The sequence below is a fragment of the Neodiprion pinetum genome, chromosome 2 (genome assembly GCF_021155775.2).
Source record: "Neodiprion pinetum isolate iyNeoPine1 chromosome 2, iyNeoPine1.2, whole genome shotgun sequence".
NCBI lineage: Eukaryota > Metazoa > Arthropoda > Insecta > Hymenoptera > Diprionidae > Neodiprion > Neodiprion pinetum.
In genome coordinates, this window is record NC_060233.1 from 6,884,498 (window position 1) to 6,904,504 (window position 20,007).

The 20,007-nt window shown below is 37.0% G+C and overlaps 3 protein-coding genes and 1 long non-coding RNA gene across 7 annotated transcripts in view; 3 read left to right on the plus strand and 1 right to left on the minus strand.

Moving 5' to 3' along the window:
• Positions 1 to 6,751, plus strand: part of LOC124212576 (uncharacterized) — a 28,334-nt gene extending 21,583 nt beyond the window's left edge. The window contains exon 2 of the long non-coding RNA XR_006881686.2: positions 5,785 to 6,751. This is a non-coding gene — a long non-coding RNA (uncharacterized lncRNA). The remainder of the gene's footprint in view (positions 1 to 5,784) is intronic.
• A 589-nt stretch (positions 6,752 to 7,340) lies between these two features.
• Positions 7,341 to 11,117, plus strand: csul (protein arginine N-methyltransferase 5). 2 transcript variants are annotated; one of them, XM_046612733.2, is made up of 12 exons: positions 7,347 to 7,511; positions 7,932 to 8,075; positions 8,151 to 8,269; positions 8,360 to 8,583; positions 8,770 to 8,952; positions 9,034 to 9,243; positions 9,346 to 9,554; positions 9,734 to 9,856; positions 9,948 to 10,123; positions 10,218 to 10,421; positions 10,525 to 10,706; positions 10,904 to 11,117. In XM_046612733.2, exons 2-12 carry the CDS (start codon positions 7,987 to 7,989, stop codon positions 11,054 to 11,056), a joined length of 1,872 nt encoding a protein of 623 aa, XP_046468689.1. In that variant the 5' UTR covers positions 7,347 to 7,511; positions 7,932 to 7,986; the 3' UTR covers positions 11,057 to 11,117. The 2 variants fall into 2 exon arrangements, with proteins under 2 accessions (XP_046468690.1, XP_046468689.1); XM_046612734.2 differs by lacking the exon at positions 10,904 to 11,117 and having other exon boundaries at positions 7,341 to 7,511; positions 10,547 to 10,687.
• A 1,133-nt stretch (positions 11,118 to 12,250) lies between these two features.
• ppl (pumpless) lies at positions 12,251 to 17,099 on the plus strand. 3 transcript variants are annotated; one of them, XM_046612747.2, is made up of 4 exons: positions 12,251 to 12,401; positions 12,866 to 13,009; positions 13,504 to 13,756; positions 16,078 to 17,099. In XM_046612747.2, exons 1-3 carry the CDS (start codon positions 12,251 to 12,253, stop codon positions 13,731 to 13,733), a joined length of 525 nt encoding a protein of 174 aa, XP_046468703.1. In that variant the 3' UTR covers positions 13,734 to 13,756; positions 16,078 to 17,099. The 3 variants fall into 3 exon arrangements, with proteins under 3 accessions (XP_046468703.1, XP_046468702.1, XP_068989500.1); XM_046612746.2 differs by lacking the exon at positions 16,078 to 17,099 and adding an exon at positions 14,557 to 14,803; XM_069133399.1 differs by lacking the exon at positions 16,078 to 17,099 and having other exon boundaries at positions 13,504 to 14,803.
• ftz-f1 (ftz transcription factor 1) overlaps positions 14,040 to 20,007 on the minus strand; it is a 34,933-nt gene continuing 28,965 nt past the window's right edge. The window contains 4 exon segments of the mRNA XM_046612732.2: positions 14,040 to 17,689; positions 17,691 to 17,738; positions 17,952 to 18,052; positions 18,276 to 18,534. Of these exon segments, the coding sequence (XP_046468688.1) occupies positions 17,474 to 17,689; positions 17,691 to 17,738; positions 17,952 to 18,052; positions 18,276 to 18,534 (624 nt within the window). The 3' untranslated portion in view covers positions 14,040 to 17,473.

Here is a 20,007-nt window from a genome sequence, read left to right on the forward strand (position 1 = left end):
TCGATTTCTCTCGCAAAATTACGTCGGAATAGTGCATGAAAGAATTTATTTCGGCACTTTTCAAAATCGCGAAAATTTCGCCAAAAATGCAAAGGGGTTAGCCTTACTTTTTCTTCGTTTTCGGAGCTGAAAATTTTTGGTCTCAGATTTGAATGAAATGACCCTTTCCTGACTAATTGGACCCCCAGGAACTCAGAAAACGCAGCGAAAAGGGCGTGGGATCTACAGGAGAGAAATTACGAAGGAAAAAGCACCTGCTGAAATATGTCGAAGACTCAGGTCTCGTTTTTTGGCTGTAACTTTTGATGCGTTGATCGCAGCGTATTGGGACTGCGCTTGATCGATTTCTCTCGCAAAATTACGTCGGAATAGTGCATGAAAGAATTTATTCCGGCACTTTTCAAAATCGTGAAAATTTTCGCCAAAAATGCAGAGGGGTTAGCCTTACTTTTTCTTCGTTTTTGGAGCTGAAAATTTTTGGTCTCAGATTTGAATGAAATGACCCTTTCCTGACTAATTGGACCCCCAGGAACTCAGAAAACGCAGCGAAAAGGGCGTGGGATCTACAGGAGAGAAATTACGAAGGAAAAAGCACCTGCTGAAATATGTTGAAAACTCAGGTCTCGTTTTTTGGCTGTAACTTTTGATGCGTTGATCGCAGCGTATTGGGACTGCGCTTGATCGATTTCTCTCGCAAAATTACGTCGGAATAGTGCATGAAAGAATTTATTCCGGCACTTTTCAAAATCGCGAAAATTTTCGCCAAAAATGCAAAGGGGTTAGCCTTACTTTTTCTTCGTTTTTGGAGCTGAAAATTTTTGGTCTCAGATTTGATTTGAATGACCCTTTCCTGACTAATTGGACCCCCAGGAACTCAGAAAACGCAGCGAAAAGGGCGTGGGATCTACAGGAGAGAAATTACGAAGGAAAAAGCACCTACTGAAATATGTCGAAAACTCAGGTCTCGTTTTTTGGCTGTAACTTTTGATGCGTTGATCGCAGCGTATTGGGACTGCGCTTGATCGATTTCTCTCGCAAAATTACGTCGGAATAGTGCATGAAAGAATTTATTCCGGCACTTTTTAAAATCGCGAAAATTTTCGCCAAAAATGCAAAGGGGTTAGCCTTACTTTTTCTTCGTTTTTGGAGCTGAAAATTTTTGGTCTCAGATTTGATTCGAATGACCCTTTCCTTACTAATTGGACCCCTAGGAACTCAGAAAACGCAGCGAAAGGGGCGTGGGATCTACAGGAGAGAAATTACGAAGGAAAAAGCACCTGCTGAAATATGTCGAAAACTCAGGTCTCGTTTTTTGGCTGTAACTTTTGATGCGTTGATCGCAGCGTATTGGGACTGCGCTTGATCGATTTCTCTCGCAAAATTACGTCGGAATAGTGCATGAAAGATTTTATTTTGGCACTTTTCATAATCGCGAAAATTTTTGCCTAAAATGCATAGGGGTTAGCCTTACTTTTTTCTTCATTTTTTGACCGAAAGATATTAGTCTCATATTCGATTAGTATGACCGTTACACCAATTAGACCCACAGGAACGCAAAAATAGCACAAAATAGAGCGTAGGATCAGCAGCAGGGGAACTGCTAACGGAATCTTCTATTTTTTGTCCGCTACTCTTGGTGCGTTCCTCGCAGCGTATTGGAAATGCGTCGAATCGACTCTTCTCAGTAAATTACGTCGATGTAATGTATGAAAAGATTGATTTCAGCACTGTCCAAAATTCACAAACAGCGGATAGAAAAAAACTGCCGAGGTCTACCTTCCTTTTTTTCGAGCGGATAATTTTTCGTCGTAGAATCAATCCGAACGACCCTTTTCCAGACTCATTGGAACTCTAGTATCACAAAAAGGTATTTGGAGCCTCGTGGGACCAATACCGGAGAAGATACGAAAAAATTATGGAGAAATTACAGTTGGTGTTATTCAATTTATTCAATATTACATATAATAGTAATACAACATTACACATCTTGAATCCTGCAGAGGTGCATTCTAGCTTTTAGCATTGTAGGTACTCAGACTGGAACCCAAACTGCGCTTACAAACAACATTAATAACTATTTTGTACAACATTGTTCCTATTCTGCTCAATGCAATATATATCGCAGTATCTATTCTACATAGAAATAGCATACTAATTATATCAATGAAAATATTATTATAGTAATTATTGGTATAAAATCATTAGTATAATGTACTAGTATAACATAATAGATTCATAGTATTTGGAAACTTGGTAAAGTAGTATACACTGACACCTGAACACTTGTACTACATTGAATAAACTGGAACTGGAACTTTGTCCCTACGAGTTTGTGATTTTTCTCTCCCACCTCGATAAAAATCCAGTGCAAATTTGATGTTTTTCAGCCGTAAGTTTTGATTCGTTGCAAAATTATGTTGATACTGGGTGTGAATAAATCGATATCAGCATATCCCAAAATCAGCCAAAAATTTGCGACTCTCGGAGTTTGGAAACTTTTCGTCGTAAAATCGTTTTGCAGGACTCTTTTTAAATCAGATAATTCTAACCCTGAAAAATGCCGAAAAGACATTTAATAAAGCGTATATAGGACCAACAGCAGAGGAATTACGAACATAATCTTACGTTTTCGGCTGTACTTTTGATACTTCGCTCGCAGCGTATTCCACAAAACTTTTCTATAAGCTCTATGAGTAGCTGTTAGAGATATGAGAAAAAAAATCTAATTCATTCTCATTATTCTAGAATCGTCATACATGTAATGCCGTGAAATGAATAAAGTGTTAATATCTTTTTCATTTTTGTTTATTGTTCAGAAGAAAGGCCCTGGACACACCGCAATGTTTTCAGTGTAGACCATGCGGTAATAAACGTATGAAAAGGCATGATAATTATGCACGAGTGCACGATTCTGGAATATTGAGAATAAATTGGATCATTTTCTCACCTCAAAAAACTGTTAACATTTAAATTGATTTCCTTTTTGCTTCTTCGTTATCTCCGTTTGTTCAAATTTCGAATTAACAATCCTAGATTTTTCAATTCTTAGGATAAAAACGCAACAGTACCACTGACTCAACCACATAGTTTTGACCACGGTCTTACTAGTCCGGGAGCCGACCGCACCATATCTTCCCTCATCGAACATACGGCCAAAATGCATATGAATCGATGGGGAATATAATGGTCAATAGGTTGCCAGACTTTATAGACAATGGATCCTGTCCGGAGTGTCAAAAAAAATGTCACTTCCGGTCAGTTTTTTCGAGGTTATCTTCCCTCATCGAACATGCAATTGAAACTCGTACCAATCGATAGGGAAGCTCGAGTACCTGAAGAAAAAACCGTGGTGCCACCCCCCACCTTGTCCGGGGGGGGGGGGCGGCAGCTACCCTTAAGTGTACGCTTTTTTGGTCCATAACATCCCTCATCGAACATACGATTTTTTTTTTTTAATTGATGATTGAACCTCCCCGAACCTGAAAAAACTTCTTCTACTCCTTCTTTCACTCTAGATCCTACTCCTGATCCTACTCCTACGCCAACTCCTGTTCCTCCTACTCCTACTTCTACTCCTACTACTACTCCACCCCATACTACCTCTGACCACCTCCGTCCTCCTCGTTTACCTAGTCTTCCTCTTCATCTTTGTCCTTCGCTTCCTCTTCGTCCTCCTCCACTGACTTCTACTTCTCCGCCGACCACCTCGTTCTTCTCCTCGTCCTCCTCCTTGACTACCTCGATTACCCGCAACCACCCCGAACCACCTACGACCACCTCCGAACACTGCCAACTACCTCCAAAAACCACCGCTAACCACCTCGGGTTATACCTCGAATACTAATAAATATTTTTAGCATTAGAAAATATCAAAAATATTGTGTAAGGATTAATACAATTTTTTTATTGACACAATTTATCAAGAAGATTATGAGAAAATTATAAAATATTATAGAAATTCTACTAGCGCATTCATAGCTACTGAATTTGGGCTTGCGCGAAAAATGAATTGAAATAATTTATTGTAAGCATAACAAGTTAGAAAAATTTTACACGAAATATAATTACAATTGTCATGTAATCTTATAAAAATGTTACACTCATCGAGCACAAATCCTCGTCCTCCTCGTCCACCTTGTTCTCCTCGTCTTCCTCGTCCTCCTCCTCGTCCACCTCCGACCACCACCAACCACCGCCAACCATCTCCAACAACCACCGATCACCACCTCGGGTTATACCTTGATCAGTAATAAATAGTTTCAGTACAAGAACACTTCAAAAATATTGTGTAAGGATTAATATAATTAATTAATTGATTAATTAATTAATTAACACAATAAATTTTATTAGCGCATTTATAGCTACTGAATTTGTGCTTGCGCGAGAAATGAATCGAAATAATTGTTCAAAAGTCACAAGGTCAAGAACCTGGACAGCCAAAAATACGGAGCGCTTTTCTTGGATGTAACAATCCACCAGGTAGAGGACCTGGACAGCCAGAACTACGGAAAATTAGTCCAGAATGTCAAAAGTCATCAGGTCAAGGACCTGTATAGCCAGAACTATGGAGCGCTTATTCCGGAAGTCGAGTTTCACCAGGTAGTGGACCTGGAGCGCAGGAACCATGGAGCGCTTGTCCTGGAAGTCCAGTTTCACCAGGTAGCGGACCTGGAGCGCAGAAACTTCGGAGCGCTTGTCCTGGAACTAGAGTTGCACCGGGTAGCGGACGTGGAGCGCAGGAACCACGGAGCGCTTGTCCCTACAATCGAGTTTCACCAGGTAGTGGACCTGGAGCGCAGGAACCATGGAGCACTGTTCCTGGATGTCAAAATCCACCAGGTGGAGGACCTGGATCGCCAGAACTACGGAAAATTAGTCTTGAAGGTCAAAAGTCACCAAGTCAAGGACCTAGACAGCTAGAACTACGGAGCACTTGTCCTGGAAGTCGAGTTTCACGAGGTAGCGGACCTGGAGCGCAAGATCCAGGAGGTAGAGAACCCGGTACTCGAAATCTGCAGAGCGCGATTCTCATACGTCCGCTCTACTGCGCGGCTATTTCCAGACTGAGAAATTCGGTTAGCTGATTTTCGGTTAGCAGGAGAAAAAAAAATTTGGGTGACGTCACTTTCTGAACATACGAAGACACGACATCCAAACTTTGGTTTCAAACTTTAATACTATGTATCTTGTATGATGTAGGATGTATGATGTATGATGATATGATATGATGTATAATGATTCTAGTTTTTACATTTCAGACAAGAAAGACGCACTATCTTCCCTGCCAATTCCAGACTCAAGGGGCTAGGCCCTTTGATAGTCAACCGTTGACTAAAGATGTATTCTTCAGTTAACGGGTCAGCTAATAATGCTGCTGTTCTGCGACAGTTAGATGATAAAAATTTTTGCTCGTACCTTTCAAATATGTGTTCAAATACCCTCGACATTTTAAGAAGCTTCGTTCTTTCTCTCATTATCAAAAAAAAAAAATCACCGACAACCACCTTTTCAAACCTTTAAATCAGGACACTGTGTTAAATACTGTCTCACATAAGCAGCATCCATTTGACTCGATCAAAATTAGCGCATCCGTGATGTATTACAGTTACTTTGAATTTTTTTCCGTACGAACACTTTTCTAAAACCAATTCTATTTCCCTACCCAATGTAGATACCTCACTTGCGACTAGCTGAAACAGCGTTTCGATTCTATGCCTACGACAATTCAAGATCGAGAGAGCAAATGAAAAGTTGTTGGAATAATTATGAATATTAATGTTAAAGAATATATGGCCGAGCAGGGGGTCGAGGAGGACGAAGGTCGGAGGTGGTTGGTGGTGTTCGAAATTGGTAGGAGGCCGTAGGAGGTAGTCGGCGCTGGTAGCAGGTGGTTGGAGGTGGTAGGAGGTGATCGGAGATGGCCGAGGAGGACGAGGACGACGAGGCGGCGGAGGAGGAGGGGGAAGAGGTGGTCGGAGGTGGTTGACGATGGTTGGTAGTGCTCGGTGGTAGTTGGGGGTGGTCGGCGGTGGACGCGGTTACGCGTCTTCTCGCGGGAATGATCGAGCTGATCGAGATTTCTAAGTCGCAGTCAACAAGTAGTCTTACGTATTCACTTTGTACCGACTAAAATATAAGCTTCCATACCGACACTACTTTGCCTGTTACGAACGTCGGTTCGAGTCCCTTAGATAGAATCGATAGAGCAAAACCCTCCTACGCTCCCAGGCTCACCCGGGCCCACTTGCCCGCCGAAAACTGGTCACAAAAATCTACTCAGAGGTATCCGTCTTTTGGGAAATCATCCACTCAGATACGCTACCTGACGGATCAAATATAAACTACTCTATGCAGGTCAAGCTTAAACTGCTGATATCAAATATAATATGTGAGAAATGTAGTTTAAAAGTGTTAAACTTTTTTTTAAATATTAAGTAATCAATTATTATCTATAAGCTTAGTTATTACTTAAAAACATCTTAAATTTCAATATTTGATCAAAAAATTTAATCATGGAGTTTCCACCACGAGAAAATAAAAATAAAACTTTCTGCTGCGTGTATGGGTGTAATAGCAAGTCTAGTAAGAACAATACAGTTCGATTTTACACTTTTCCTTCGGCAAATTCTAGTTTTGTAGTAATCAAAAATAAATTTGGTGAAGATGAAGTAATTGATCGTCGATTAGCTTGGATAAAAGCATTGAAAATTGGGAATGAGGTTACACAGTCAAAAAAAGTGTTTTCATTACATTTCACCAAAAATGACTTCATACCAACATGTAAGTAATTACCTATAGAATTTCATTTCATAATTACTTGTTTATCATCAATATGAAATGATATTTTTTGTAGTGTAATATTTGTCAGAAAAAATAAAAAACAATAAACATTAAATTTTATTTTTCATTGCAGCCAATGTTGCGATATTGCACCCACAACTTCATGCGGTGGATCTTTTAAACGAGAAGTTTGGAGACAGAATGCAATTATTTTATACTCATTATCACAACTAGTATCTGATTGCTGTAGGCCACATTTCATTAGATGTCCCGCATCAAGTATATCTTTACCACCAATAAAATTTTTATGACTAGGCTGAGTATTTGCAAACTCACAAATTTCTTGTATTGAAATTTTCATATTTTATTGAATTTTTTTTGAAAATTCGAGTTTAATAACTGTAAATAAATACACGCTTTCACATAAGAACACGAAAGCTGATTTAAAAATGCGTTTTAGAATAGTTACTGCTTCTGCCGCAAGGAGAAGCCACGCCCCCGGCAGATTTCCCATTATACCACCAATTGACCAATTAGAGTGAGAGGTCGGACTCTCGCCGTTGCTTTCTCTTTCCAATTAGGGCTTCAGCTCGGTGCGCGGACCACGCAGTCTATCTATGTTCTTTACAAGTCTGTGACAGTCTTACTGGCCGGTGAGAATGTCAAAGCGTGATTTGGTATCGCAAGATTTTGTTAATACCGGCTCTTGAATCGCAGTCTTTGAACCTCAGGTACGGCTATAGCAGAGGATAGATGAATCATTAATATAGACTTTTAAATAGGATTCAGATAACTTGTTGCTATTTTATCAGACGTAAACGAATCTGCATATCCTAACCTCGATAACAATGTGGCAACTTCGTTGCGCACCTGAAATAACCCACATTGTGCTGTTATTCCATTGTTTACAACGCTTATTGATGAACAAATAATCATCAGTAAATGAAAGTATCTAACAACACATTAGGATACACGTATATAGATATTTCACTGCTGGCTTTATCAATTCAATTCTAATTCAGTGTGATCCGCATTATAAAATTATCCTCACAATAAATCAACAGCCTACTTATACTTTTTACATTTATTCTGATTACAAGATGTAATTAATAAGATCAATTACAATTCAAAAATGAAATGCAATTTTGCAGCATATACAAGTTTCTCTGATTCACGGGATACGGTTGAGTTCTTAAAATCGTGACAATGGCTGCTGAGAAACAAGTTTCCTGTGGGCTGGACTTCTGTTCAGTCCCAGATTTAAGTAATTGTTTGATGACTGCGACATCATCAAGGTTAGTATTTATTATTGCCATTTGAACATGACGTTCTACTCGAAAAAATCTCTGATTCATGGACATCATTTGCAGGTATGATTTTATCTGCATACCCTTGGTGCATCCAAAATTTAAACGTGAATTTGTTGATCCTGAATTGAAAAAACGTCCTGGGCCATTCACGAGGTCTGACATGATCCTATGCAGCTCCGGTAAGCTGAGAAGAAAATCATTTGCACTGACTTTCAAATTTGCTTACCAGAATTTTTAGCATATACCACTGAGTGAATTTAAATTCGCAGATTGGAATAACTTGGTGATTGGGAAATTGTCGCCTTACATTGATGTAGATTGCACTAATCCAATCTCCCGAAAGAATAACGAAGAGACTTTAAACCAGGAATTGGCATTGGCTACACACCTAGGTCTTCCAGCGATTACATTCAAGCTAACAAGAAATATGAATCAGAATATTAATTTTGCTCGAATTATTTACAATAAGTCTACAACTCCTTGTGCCTTCCAGGTATGTTTACACATTGATGTTTAGTTCTGTGCAAGTGTATCAATATTTTGATCTAACCGCCAATTTAAAATCATAGAATGTAGTCAATTAAATCTAATTGTGAAAAACTAAAACAAATACCCTTACAGATCAGTTTGATTGAACTTTATTTTTCATCATTATGTTTAATAACCTTGGCATTCGTAGGTGTGGGTTCAAGTTCCAATGGAAAACCCTGCTAAGCAAGCCAACACGTACAGATCAGACAAAGGAGATGATGCAGTTGAAAGCACATGGGAGTGGTGGAATTCCCTGAGATTAGTTTGTGACTTCCATGGGAAGCTTGGTGTTGCCTTGATTGTTAGTCACGACATTCCTAGTGCAGAAGAGGTGACTTGTAACATTGATATTCCCCTCATACGTGATTTTTTCTGTTTTACCTGGTCTCTGTATTACCTAATCTAACTTCAGATAAATAGATGGTTGGGTGAACCACTGAAGTGCCTAATTCTACCTACAACCTTGTTCATTACCAATAAAAAAGGATATCCAGTATTAAGTAAGGCACATCAAATGTTGCTCAAGAAGTTTTCTCCACTGAGGGTCCAAATGATTCTATCCGGATCAAACAGACATCAGGATATTACTTTTTATCATAATTATCTTGATCATCTTGCAAAGGTACGATGTATCCAAATTATTCATTTCACTCTTGTGCAGTGCATTGTACACTTATTTTTGCTATCTGTGGTTAAAATGTCTAAGATTATTTCATTTTCCCAGACTTATCAAAGTAATGGGCCAGTTGAAAGATTTGCCAGGGGCTATGAAGATTATTTGCAATGCCCGTTGCAACCGTTGATGGATAATCTTGAATCTCAGACATATGAAATATTTGAAAAAGATCCCTTCAAATACAATCAATATCAGACCGCTATTTACCAAGGAATTCTCGACAAGATTCCAGAAGCTGAAAAGGATACCAAAACTTTGTAAGGAACGTGTTAAACCTTACACTAGAATAAGAACTTGTTTTGAACTGTGAATGGGTAGAGGCCGCTGATGAATTTTACGATTAGTCAACCAGTTTTCCCCCAATTGAACAATCTTTTCATTGCCTACTCACTAACCAAAGTTATTAATACATCTTGTAACGTTTTACATTGTGCAGAGTTATCATGGTTGTCGGCGCAGGTAGAGGACCCTTGGTACGGGCTTCTTTGAATGCTGCTGAAAAAGCACAAAGAAAAGTCAAGGTTTATGCTGTTGAGAAAAACCCTAATGCCATTCTAACGTATGCATAATTTGTCTTGATAACCAAATTGATCAACTAAATCTGTACTTAACTCTCAACTTGCTAGTACTTACCAGATTATTGATCACAGGTTACAGGCTTTAGAAAAAGAAATATGGGGAGACAAGGTCACTGTTGTATCATCTGACATGAGAGAGTGGGTCGCTCCTGAAAAAGCAGATATTCTCGTTTCTGAGCTCCTAGGATCTTTTGGCGATAACGAGCTTTCACCTGAGTGCTTAGATGGGGTTCAAAAGTTCCTAAGTGGTATACCTTGCATCAATACTTACATTCATTCATATAGTGTTCCCATGGATTTATTTGTAGACTAATATGTCTTCTAAATATTTCTGATTGATAGATGATGGAATAAGTATACCTTGTTCATACACGTCATACATTAGTCCAGTGCAATCGTCAAAGTTGTATAATGAAGTCAGGCAATGTAAGGAAAAAGACAAGCATCCCCTGGCTCACTTTGAAACTCCTTACGTTGTTCATCTTCAAAACAAGTATGATATTGCACAACCACAGCCTCTCTTCACATTCGTTCATCCTAATAAAGGTAAGAGTTGATCAACGTTTATGGTAACTAAAAGCTGCGAAAAATTTCTGTTTTTCCTATTACAATGTAACAAAAATTTTCATTCTATTCTTTTTATCTTCAGAACCATTTATTGATAACAACAGGTATGAAGTGAAAAAGTTTGTAGCAGAACAAAATTCGGTATTGCACGGTTTTTCCGGCTACTTTGAAGCCATCTTGTACAAAGATGCGACTATTAGTATAGAACCGAACACACACAGTCCAGGCATGGTTAGCTGGTTCCCAATTTTCTTTCCTATCAAGGTAATAATTCACATGAATCTTATATTTCGTAAGGATATATCTGGTGTACAATCCAACTAAAAGAATGTTGATACAACTATGGTTACTAACAATAAGATAAGAGCTTTAGATCGTCACATTGTTGTATTATTTTTTTTCCTTGTAAGTTGTGGAAACAGATCAAGATTTCTTAATAAAATACCATATAAATTTTCCAGGAAGCCGTTCTACTCAATGCTGGTGATGTGGTCGAGGCACACTTTTGGCGAAGGTGTACATTAAAAAATGTGTGGTACGAGTGGTGTGTCAGCAAACCTGCGCCATGTTCCATCCATAATCCAAATGGCCGGTCCTATACAATTGGGCTTTGAATTACAATGAACTGTGTGATATGAAAGGTTGAAACTTGAAAATTAAATAAACAAAGAACCACTTTTCGTTATTTTGTAAAAAATGATTTTTAATGTTGTTCGAAAAAAGATATTTTTTCATTTGTTGAACTGATTGTTTGGTGCAGTATTTGTAATCAACTTAGAGAATATCTCTTTTATTCGATGAGCCAGTAACTGCACATTATGGAAATGCAAGAATGCATTTTAATGCGATTAGAAACATGTATTTGTGGTTCGTAGCTTGTCGTATTAATGTGATGGATAGACGAGCTACCGCCCCTTGCAATTTATTAATAGTGATCCTGCATATACTTATGTAGGTGGTACTACGTAGAATTTTGATACATAACATGTTTGCTGTAATCACGCTGGAGAAATGTTGTAACGAACTGATAAACCATTGACCTCACGTGATCAGAACAGTCATGTACCGATACCACACGCAAAGTGCCGCGTAAATCGTAGATCTCGGATTCTATTGAAGCAAAAATGTCCGTACAAAAATTTGTCACACGTACGGCGATATTGAAAATCATTAATCGTATTAAATTTCACCCAACTTTTTCAAAACAGATGGGAGTAGTTCTAGATGATATAAATATTTTGATATGCCTAATGTTGATTGGAAGGAATTTTTTAAAAGAAGTCTGGTGGATATTAGTAATACTTTCTGGCTTTCTTTTTGATGACTTCGCAATATTTTTTTCTTTGACTATAATGTAATGTATACTATAATCTGTATTTCATTCCATGTTTATTCTAGATTTCTATAGGTGCGTGAACGCACGACCTCAAAAGGTCATAAATAATAACGTTTGAAAAGTGTAAAGACCGCGTCAAAGTCGTTTATGCTCGTTGCACTGTCTGATAGTAAAGCAGTGATTGCGGGGAGGGGAAAGATCGTTCACAAACATAAACATTTTAAAGGAAGAGAGGGAACGCAAAGAAGAGTCTAACCAGATTGGAAGAGAAGAATTTCCAATATTTTATTGTGTGCGTTACGGGAGTTCCAACTTGAGCTTTGTTGCGGTCGTTTTGTCACACGCATCGTGAATTAGTTGAAACCTAGCAGACGACGCGGTAGCAGCAGAAAAGTAGTAAATTGTTTACTAGTACGTTATTAGTTCTATTTACGTAATTTATCCCGAAGAAGTAACAAGAAAAGTGTAATCAATGGCTCAATACGTGACGCAAATTTTAAGATGTACAGTAAAAACAATAGCCTCTACTCATGGTAAACAAATGTTCAATAGTGGTGTTTCCCTAAGATCAAAGATATTCTTATCACGAGAAATAAGCACAACGCGGTGTATGTCCAGTACCGGTAAGTGAAAATTTCTTACTTAATTCATCTTTATATATAGTAGGATTTGACATCCAGCCCGTCTCTCTAGTGTCATAATTTATAACGCACTACTATGATTTCAATATCGTCGGTTTGGTTGTGTTTGTCACAAGTTGCCTAATCTAGCCTAACCTATATTGGAATTTAAACTAACAGCAGACAAAGAGGGGAGAATGAGATCTTTGATCATAAAGTTTAATATGCGATATGATAACTTGCGTCATTTTTAGATTCAAGAATGTCGTTATGCACCAGTAGAGCTAAAATTTTTTGTGATACAATGTACGGATAGTATTTGTTCCACGCTCTCACGCGTACGTGAAATCTGGACCTTTGCATCGACTAAAAGTTACATTTTTTCAATCTCGCCATTTCAAAGCATTAAAGGCTAGACCGGTTATTATTTTTAGTAAACAAATTTTCAACTCTTATTTTTTTTTCAGAGAGATGGTATACAGACAAACACGAATGGGTAGAAATTAATGGTAAAGTCGGTACCATTGGGATTTCACACTATGCTCAAGATGCCCTCGGCGACGTCGTCTATGCACAGCTTCCAGATGTTGGCAGTTCCATAAGTCAGGAAGGTACGAATAATTTTGTTTTCATTTGCTTCTTTTTTCGGATTTTACATTACAATCTGGATTCAATGTCTCACGCAGGTATATGTTTTCATAAAAAATGTTTTCAGGAAATTCCTGAACTGAAATATTTCCAATGTGAGCATAATAGGTGAAGCAATGCTGAGTTACATTATTTTTGACAGTATTTACGATTATTAGATTGACGATCAATAGGAAATCACCTCGATAGGTTTTCATGATGCTGATATTAATCAGTATCGTCTTCCAAAATTTACCAACACGACTGTGACTTCAGCTCTGCTGTCCTAAAAATGGCACAAAAGTTTCGTTTAGCCACATCTAGTAACGATTTTTACAAAAATGAGTCTTGGTATATAGTTCTTATTGACTAACTTGAATTAAGCATAGAAACACTAAACTGAAACAATTTTGTTGTCTGTGATATTGATGGACAAAACTACTTATCTGATTGCGAGTCATATCATTTAATGTTTCAGACGAATGTGGAGCATTGGAGTCTGTAAAAGCAGCATCAGAACTATATAGCCCAGTGTCTGGCAAAGTAGTGGAAAAAAATGAGGCAGTTGAAAGTAGTCCTGGTTTAATCAATTCTTCCTGCTATGAAATGGGCTGGCTTTTCAAAGTTGAACTGACTAACCCAGACGAGATTAAGAAATTGATGGATGAAAAGACATACGATCAATTCCTGAAAACAGATAGCCATTAAATAAGAATGTGTACAAATAAATCGTACGTAAATAATTTGTCAAATAATATAGTTCCATTATTTATCATGGGATAGTATGAGGAGTTTCATGAGCCCAATGGATTTTGACAATTTTCATCGATATAGTTTTTAGACACGTCTTACAAACGAAATGAAGAACTTGTATGAGTAACATCACAAGAAAAAAAATGTACCAAATTTTTGTATATGTGACAACCGGCACATCTAGGTTTATCTTTGGCATGTTTTAACTCTTGAAACTCCTTAGGCACTAACTTTATGTACGCAAAGTTTTCATTTCGACAGTAAAATTGGGGGGGCACAGCAATGGTAAAGTTTCTGGTTAGCATACGTCCATATTGAACAGAATATAAATAGACCTACTCTAAAATAGCCAATCTCGGGTCAAAAAGGACGTAGGTCATAGTTATGAGATCACGTGAATAAGGTTTATGAGTCAGAATACATTGTGTACAGAACATATAAGTGCGTTGGTAGAAAAAATCATTATGCCTTGTGCAGTAATTGGCAAAAATCTGTAATACAGATTTAGAGATTTGAATGACAGTTACAATGTATATTTATTCTGAAGGTTTTTTTGTAATATATTAAATAGATTGAAACAACAAATTGTCTTCGCTATTTATCAATGCGTCTGAATAAAGGACCTTTTTGATTATTTAGCACTGTTTATAATCTATATTCTTGATGTCATATATGTATCGAATTAATTTTCTTACACATACAGCTTATAATTATTGGCTTAGGTATTATTACCAAGATTCGTTTATTTTTTGTGCTTTTCAATTTTCATTGTTACCAGGTAAATGGTAATCTGGGTAATCCGACTCTCAATTCACCAATTCAATCCGTAAAGCATAGCTGTGTGAAAGACTGGCTTTCAGAAGTTTACGTCAGCAGCCCAAGCCTGATAGTGTTAAATGTTTGTTGGCTCACTGACGAGTTATACATTATTTTAAGAACTGAAGCGCCAGATCCAACGATAATACTAATGTTGAGTCTGAGAAGGTACAATTGTATGTTAATAATAAAGATATATTTACAATCAATGAATTTTCTACATAATTTACAATTGCCAGTTTCTAATGGCAGTGTCAACAATGCGTAAGAATTTATATTTTTTTTTCCACGTTTTTCTTCGTTTTTGTTTTAATTTAATTCCAATAATCAATTGAACTAAATAATCATAATGATATCAAATCAATTTCTTGCCAATTGTAATTGGTAACTGTACATTTAATATTTAACACAATGTACATAACACCATATAATTATCGTATCTATAATAATTGTACAATTGTTGATAATCAGGATGTAATGGAATTCATTGGACAATTAAATAGGATGGGTATTTATAGATACAAAGATAGCGGAGGACCTCAATTGAAAGGTGCTCTCCTCTTTTCTTCAGGGGTGATGTTTATGGATGGTTTCGTATCGCATATTCGAAAATTAGTCAAACCTACTGGTGGCGGCACATCTTTAATTTAGGAACAAATTGCAATGCTTCAGGTATCGAGAGTTATTAAAACTGTAAAAGTACAAAAGTGAAATATATTCATTTGAGGTAATAGTCGTATATTTAAAGTTCATAACCATTTCATAACAGAGCGAAGGAAAAAATTTGAAAGAGGAAGTGTGAACTATTCTTCAAACCGATCGAAGATTAATAGTTACTTCTTCCTTCCACTTTTTCTCCTCTCGGTGGTGTAATGGGCTTTAACATACACAGGGTGTATATTTTAACATCAAGATATTTCATGAGACTAAATGTACAAAGTAGAAATTCTTTTAGAAATCCCTAAATAATTGACCACATATGTATAGATTTATGTAGCTGTATTATAACAAACCAGCAGATTTGACACATTTAGAACATGTCAATATTATAGACTGTCAGGATCCGAAGTCGAAAGTGACCAACCAGCAGCAAAAATCCTTGCGCACAAGGCATAAAATTTAGCTAGTAACAACATCAAGGCAACGGCACAAGCAAACATTTGATAATATATTCGCGTAAAATAGCGCTACTCGCCGTATATGGTAACTCTGGATAGAAACTCTATGCACTCCTTCGTAGCATTGAAAGATTATTTCGATATACAAGCAAACTTACTTTATATGTCGTTAAAAGTCAGGAGAAAAAAAAGAAGAAACAGAAGAACTATGGTGTGTGCGTGATGTACAGAAATATAAATTATGGTGAGCGGCACGATTAGTTGAACGAATTTATAGAAGGAGGCGAGAGTGGGACAAGGAAAAAAAGCAAAGAAAAATTTACCCCTATTTGAATATTACTAACCATTGTGGGCAATGATTTCAGTCAGTTTGGCCGTTCCTGCCTCTCGAGTCCGACAATTGTAACGGGAGGCTCGTTAGAAGCCACCGCAGGTGTCCCAATGACAACCTTCACAGCACTGAACAATTTCTGACTAAGAGCTAAACAATATATAATATAATAATAATCTATTGATGAAAAATAACTATACGAGCATAAAACTAATCTATCTTAACATTCACTAAATATTTATCATTATATTTAACAACTTGATTAAGACAGTAATATTCTGATTATTATGTATGTATTATTAATTACAACACAATTTAGGACCACATAAACCTTGCTCCAGTGATTCTGTTGTTTTCTTAATATAATCTTTATTATGGTACAATATACAAGTAGTAATAAAATATCGCAATTCGTGGTTATTTTTTTCCGCCACCTATTTGAAAACAAAAAAAAAAGGGAAACAGAAAACAATTCAAAAAATCACATAAAATGATAAGACAAAAAATACATTCAAGAATAAAGTATTAAAATTAATGAAGACATTAAGTAGCTAAGGATTTTTTCAGTAAGCAACAGAAATAAATTTATTTCATTAAACTATACACAAATTATTGTAATTACATATTTAACATGATTTTATACTATACAATGTAATTGGAATGTGTTAACTAATATTTACAAGAACAAGAAGATAATCCCTGCTGTTTGCAAGTGTGACGAAAAATGCAGAATTAAAGGAAGTTCTAAGGATGCCCGGCTGGTGGCCTTTGCATACGTGCAACAAACATGTCACATGCAAATTCACTGTGTTATTCAAGTATGCCCGTTGAATCCCGTATAGAGATACGAATAACTGGAGAGATTGGTATATATGCGTATACATATACATATGACATGCAGGCGTACACATCCGCACACGTATATGTACATAATGTGTACATATATATACATATATCTCTCTTTTCTTTCATTACTTCTTTCTTTTTCCAACAATAGGATATTATCAGTTGAGAGCAAGGCTTCAGTGGTATTGTTACTTAAAAATAATATTGTTTCTAATATTAGAAAAATAGCTTTACTTATTCAGACAAAAGTTGCCTGCCCTTTGACCAATATTTTGTTAACCACCCTTTGTACTGTTTTCAAGGCATCTTGCTTACTATTCCCTGCGCATAATACCCCCCGAGTTAGGGTAATTCTTCACGGATACATCTCTAAAACTTCAACATCAAATATAGAAAATATATATCATTATGTTTATATATATTTAGATACATTTTTTTCTTTTATAATACATATATACTATGTATTTATGTAAAGTATGTACGTCTATACTTGATTTGTTTTTTTCTTTCTTCATTTTCATCTTTACATAGGTAATACATGAACCAGGGCCCCGTAATTTGGTACAATACCTAAATAAATCGCGTTACTTTGTGATAGATACGTGAGGTCCATTTCGTCCGTTGGCAAGGGGCGGTACCAGGACTTCTAATATAGTACAATATACTCTGTGGACAGCACAGCTGTCCATATAATTGATCATTTCATTTTCTCTTCGCATGAAGCATCTCCATGAGAAGGGTCTGTGTCGGGGCTCCTCCGTTACAGTGTTTGTGATAAAGGTGCTCTTCACCCCTACTCGCCACCGCGTGGATATCTGGTAATACTGTCAGCAGCTTGTGAAACTTGTCCTGGAGCAAAATATTTACGATTGTTAATTTTATATAAAACAAGTCATAAATTGTTGGTAAACTGGAAGAATTCCGGTACATAATTCTTGCTCAAATCATCATTTTAGTCTTCAATTGAATACCAGCTGAGTAAATGTTACCATCGGATGCTCAACATAAGTCATCTTTTTTTTTTATTACTATTAATCAAAGAATACGACAATGAAAACGTACTGGTAACGACGGATAACAAGTCAATGTGTAATCGAGTAAAGCACGTTGCACTTGCTCATGTCCCTCTTGCACATGTTTCTTGTTCACCAATCCCCGTACATCTGTAAAACACAATTTTATTTTTGCATCAATTAGAAGAAATCTTTTAGAAAGGTTAAATCGAAAAGCTTTTTAAACATGAGGAATTTCAAAAAAAAAACATTTCAATCAAAATGTTCTATTTCCATTCTATTAATTCGAAATCGGATTTTTTTTTAGTATAAAATAGATAAGTGCAAAATGTCGGTTAATAAAGTAACGGATTTCAAATAATTTATAACTCACCATGATTGAGCAGCATGAGAAATTTCATACAAATGTAGTCGGATAGGTCGAATTTGAGCTCTTGAAGTTTATTGGACAACTCATTGAAGAGATCTCCCAATGAAGGAACACCCAGAAGTCCAAGACATAAAAGATCGAACTTCTGGCCGTTGTGAAGAGTTGTTTCATCTGGTAAGTTGTTGTGTAACCTTTGATGGAGATGGTCAAGCACCAACATATCCGACCAAGAGTGTTGTAAAAGTTTCATTTGGTCATCAACCTAATTGCATGTACAGAAAAGAAATGAAAGAAGTTAGTAATATTTATCGATTTACAATCTAAATATTTCGGACAGGGTGACAATCGTTCAATTGTCATCATTGGCCGATAAGAATATTAATAGAACCTTTCTCTCTTTCAAATTTTTTAGTTGAATATAAAAAGGTATTTTACAATTGCTGTATCTAGACTTAATGACGCCATGACAATGTTACATATTAAAGCAGTGACGCAAAAAGCAAACAGCCATAACTTTACTGGATACTTTTTCAATATTTCATAAAACATACGAAAATAATTTACTTTTCAAAAAATGGAACGAACTATATTATTCATCGGTTGATTAGATGTATGTTGCAATAAAAATAAAACATGAATAACTTTCTTTTCGATTCAAACAAATTCGTCACACATTCTACAAGAATGATATTCCGTATAAAATATGTATCATCGATTTCAAAGATGTATAATAAATTTGCTCTACAATTTTATTAACATCTAATTTAAGAACAGACCGCAGACATAAAAAATTAATTCGAATTTTATAATACCACGGCTATAAAACCACGAGCGTATGTGACCATGCGGTGAAAGTGATTACAGGTATACAATACCGACAAATCAAAACGAAGACGAAAAATCTTTGGAAAAATTTCAAACGAAATCAATTACATATTAAAATCGCCACATGTATAATCGGCAACAGCGTGTATACACGGTGTTACGAGGATTGGCTCAACGTCTGCAGCAATCGGCTTCTGGACTCTCATATTTGTAAGAGACAGAAAGAGTGAACAAAAAAAAAAAAAAAAAACGAGCGAGGGGGGGGGGGGGGAAGGAGGAGGAGTAGTTTGAATGGCGTGGGTGTAGAGGTAGGTATATGGCATGTAAGTGAATTTTGGAGAAGGTAATACGCGAAGACATAATATCCCCGACGTAGACCTCCATAGAATGTAAATTACTATGGGCCCGCTTCGGGCCAGCCATCCAGCCAGCCCAGCCAGCCCAGCCAGAGCCGCCGCCATAACCTAGAAACGTATCGTGTTATGACCCAGATATGAGGCGATGCTTGAAATCATTCACCGATTGTGAAATACCTCGCGGTTACCTCACATACCCCGCTCTTACACACTCGGTGTGGCGGTGTAGGGGGGGGGCGGCCTCATAGACACACTACAATGAAACGACGACGACGACTTGTTGATGTAAGAACATCGAGCAACGCCGTCGCGTCAACTGCAATGCAGGGCAGCCAACACCGGCCGCCACAGACTTTGGACGTCGCTGGTTGATAGCTGATGGCTGATCGTCGTGAGCGGTGTGAATTCTCTGCCCGTCGCGTGCGCCGCGTTTGCCGCATGACGTCATATCCGTTCACCAAAATGGCTCCAGGAATAGAGAACAACGTACTAAGAAAATTTTGTATTTCGCACTAAAACCAACACTGAGAGAAATTTTTAGAACGGGTTACCGC

Excerpts from the sequence above, each read along its gene's own strand:
- csul (XM_046612733.2), top strand. The coding sequence starts at position 7,987 with ATGGCTGCTGAGAAACAAGTTTCCTGTGGGCTGGACTTCTGTTCAGTC. Across the intron at positions 9,244-9,345 it reads ATCTTGATCATCTTGCAAAG|ACTTATCAAAGTAATGGGCC; the intron begins GTACGATGTATC and ends TCATTTTCCCAG. Across the intron at positions 9,555-9,733 it reads GAAAAGGATACCAAAACTTT|AGTTATCATGGTTGTCGGCG; the intron begins GTAAGGAACGTG and ends TACATTGTGCAG.
- ppl (XM_046612747.2), top strand. The coding sequence starts at position 12,251 with ATGGCTCAATACGTGACGCAAATTTTAAGATGTACAGTAAAAACAATA. Across the intron at positions 12,402-12,865 it reads GCGGTGTATGTCCAGTACCG|AGAGATGGTATACAGACAAA; the intron begins GTAAGTGAAAAT and ends TTTTTTTTTCAG. Across the intron at positions 13,010-13,503 it reads CAGTTCCATAAGTCAGGAAG|ACGAATGTGGAGCATTGGAG; the intron begins GTACGAATAATT and ends TTAATGTTTCAG.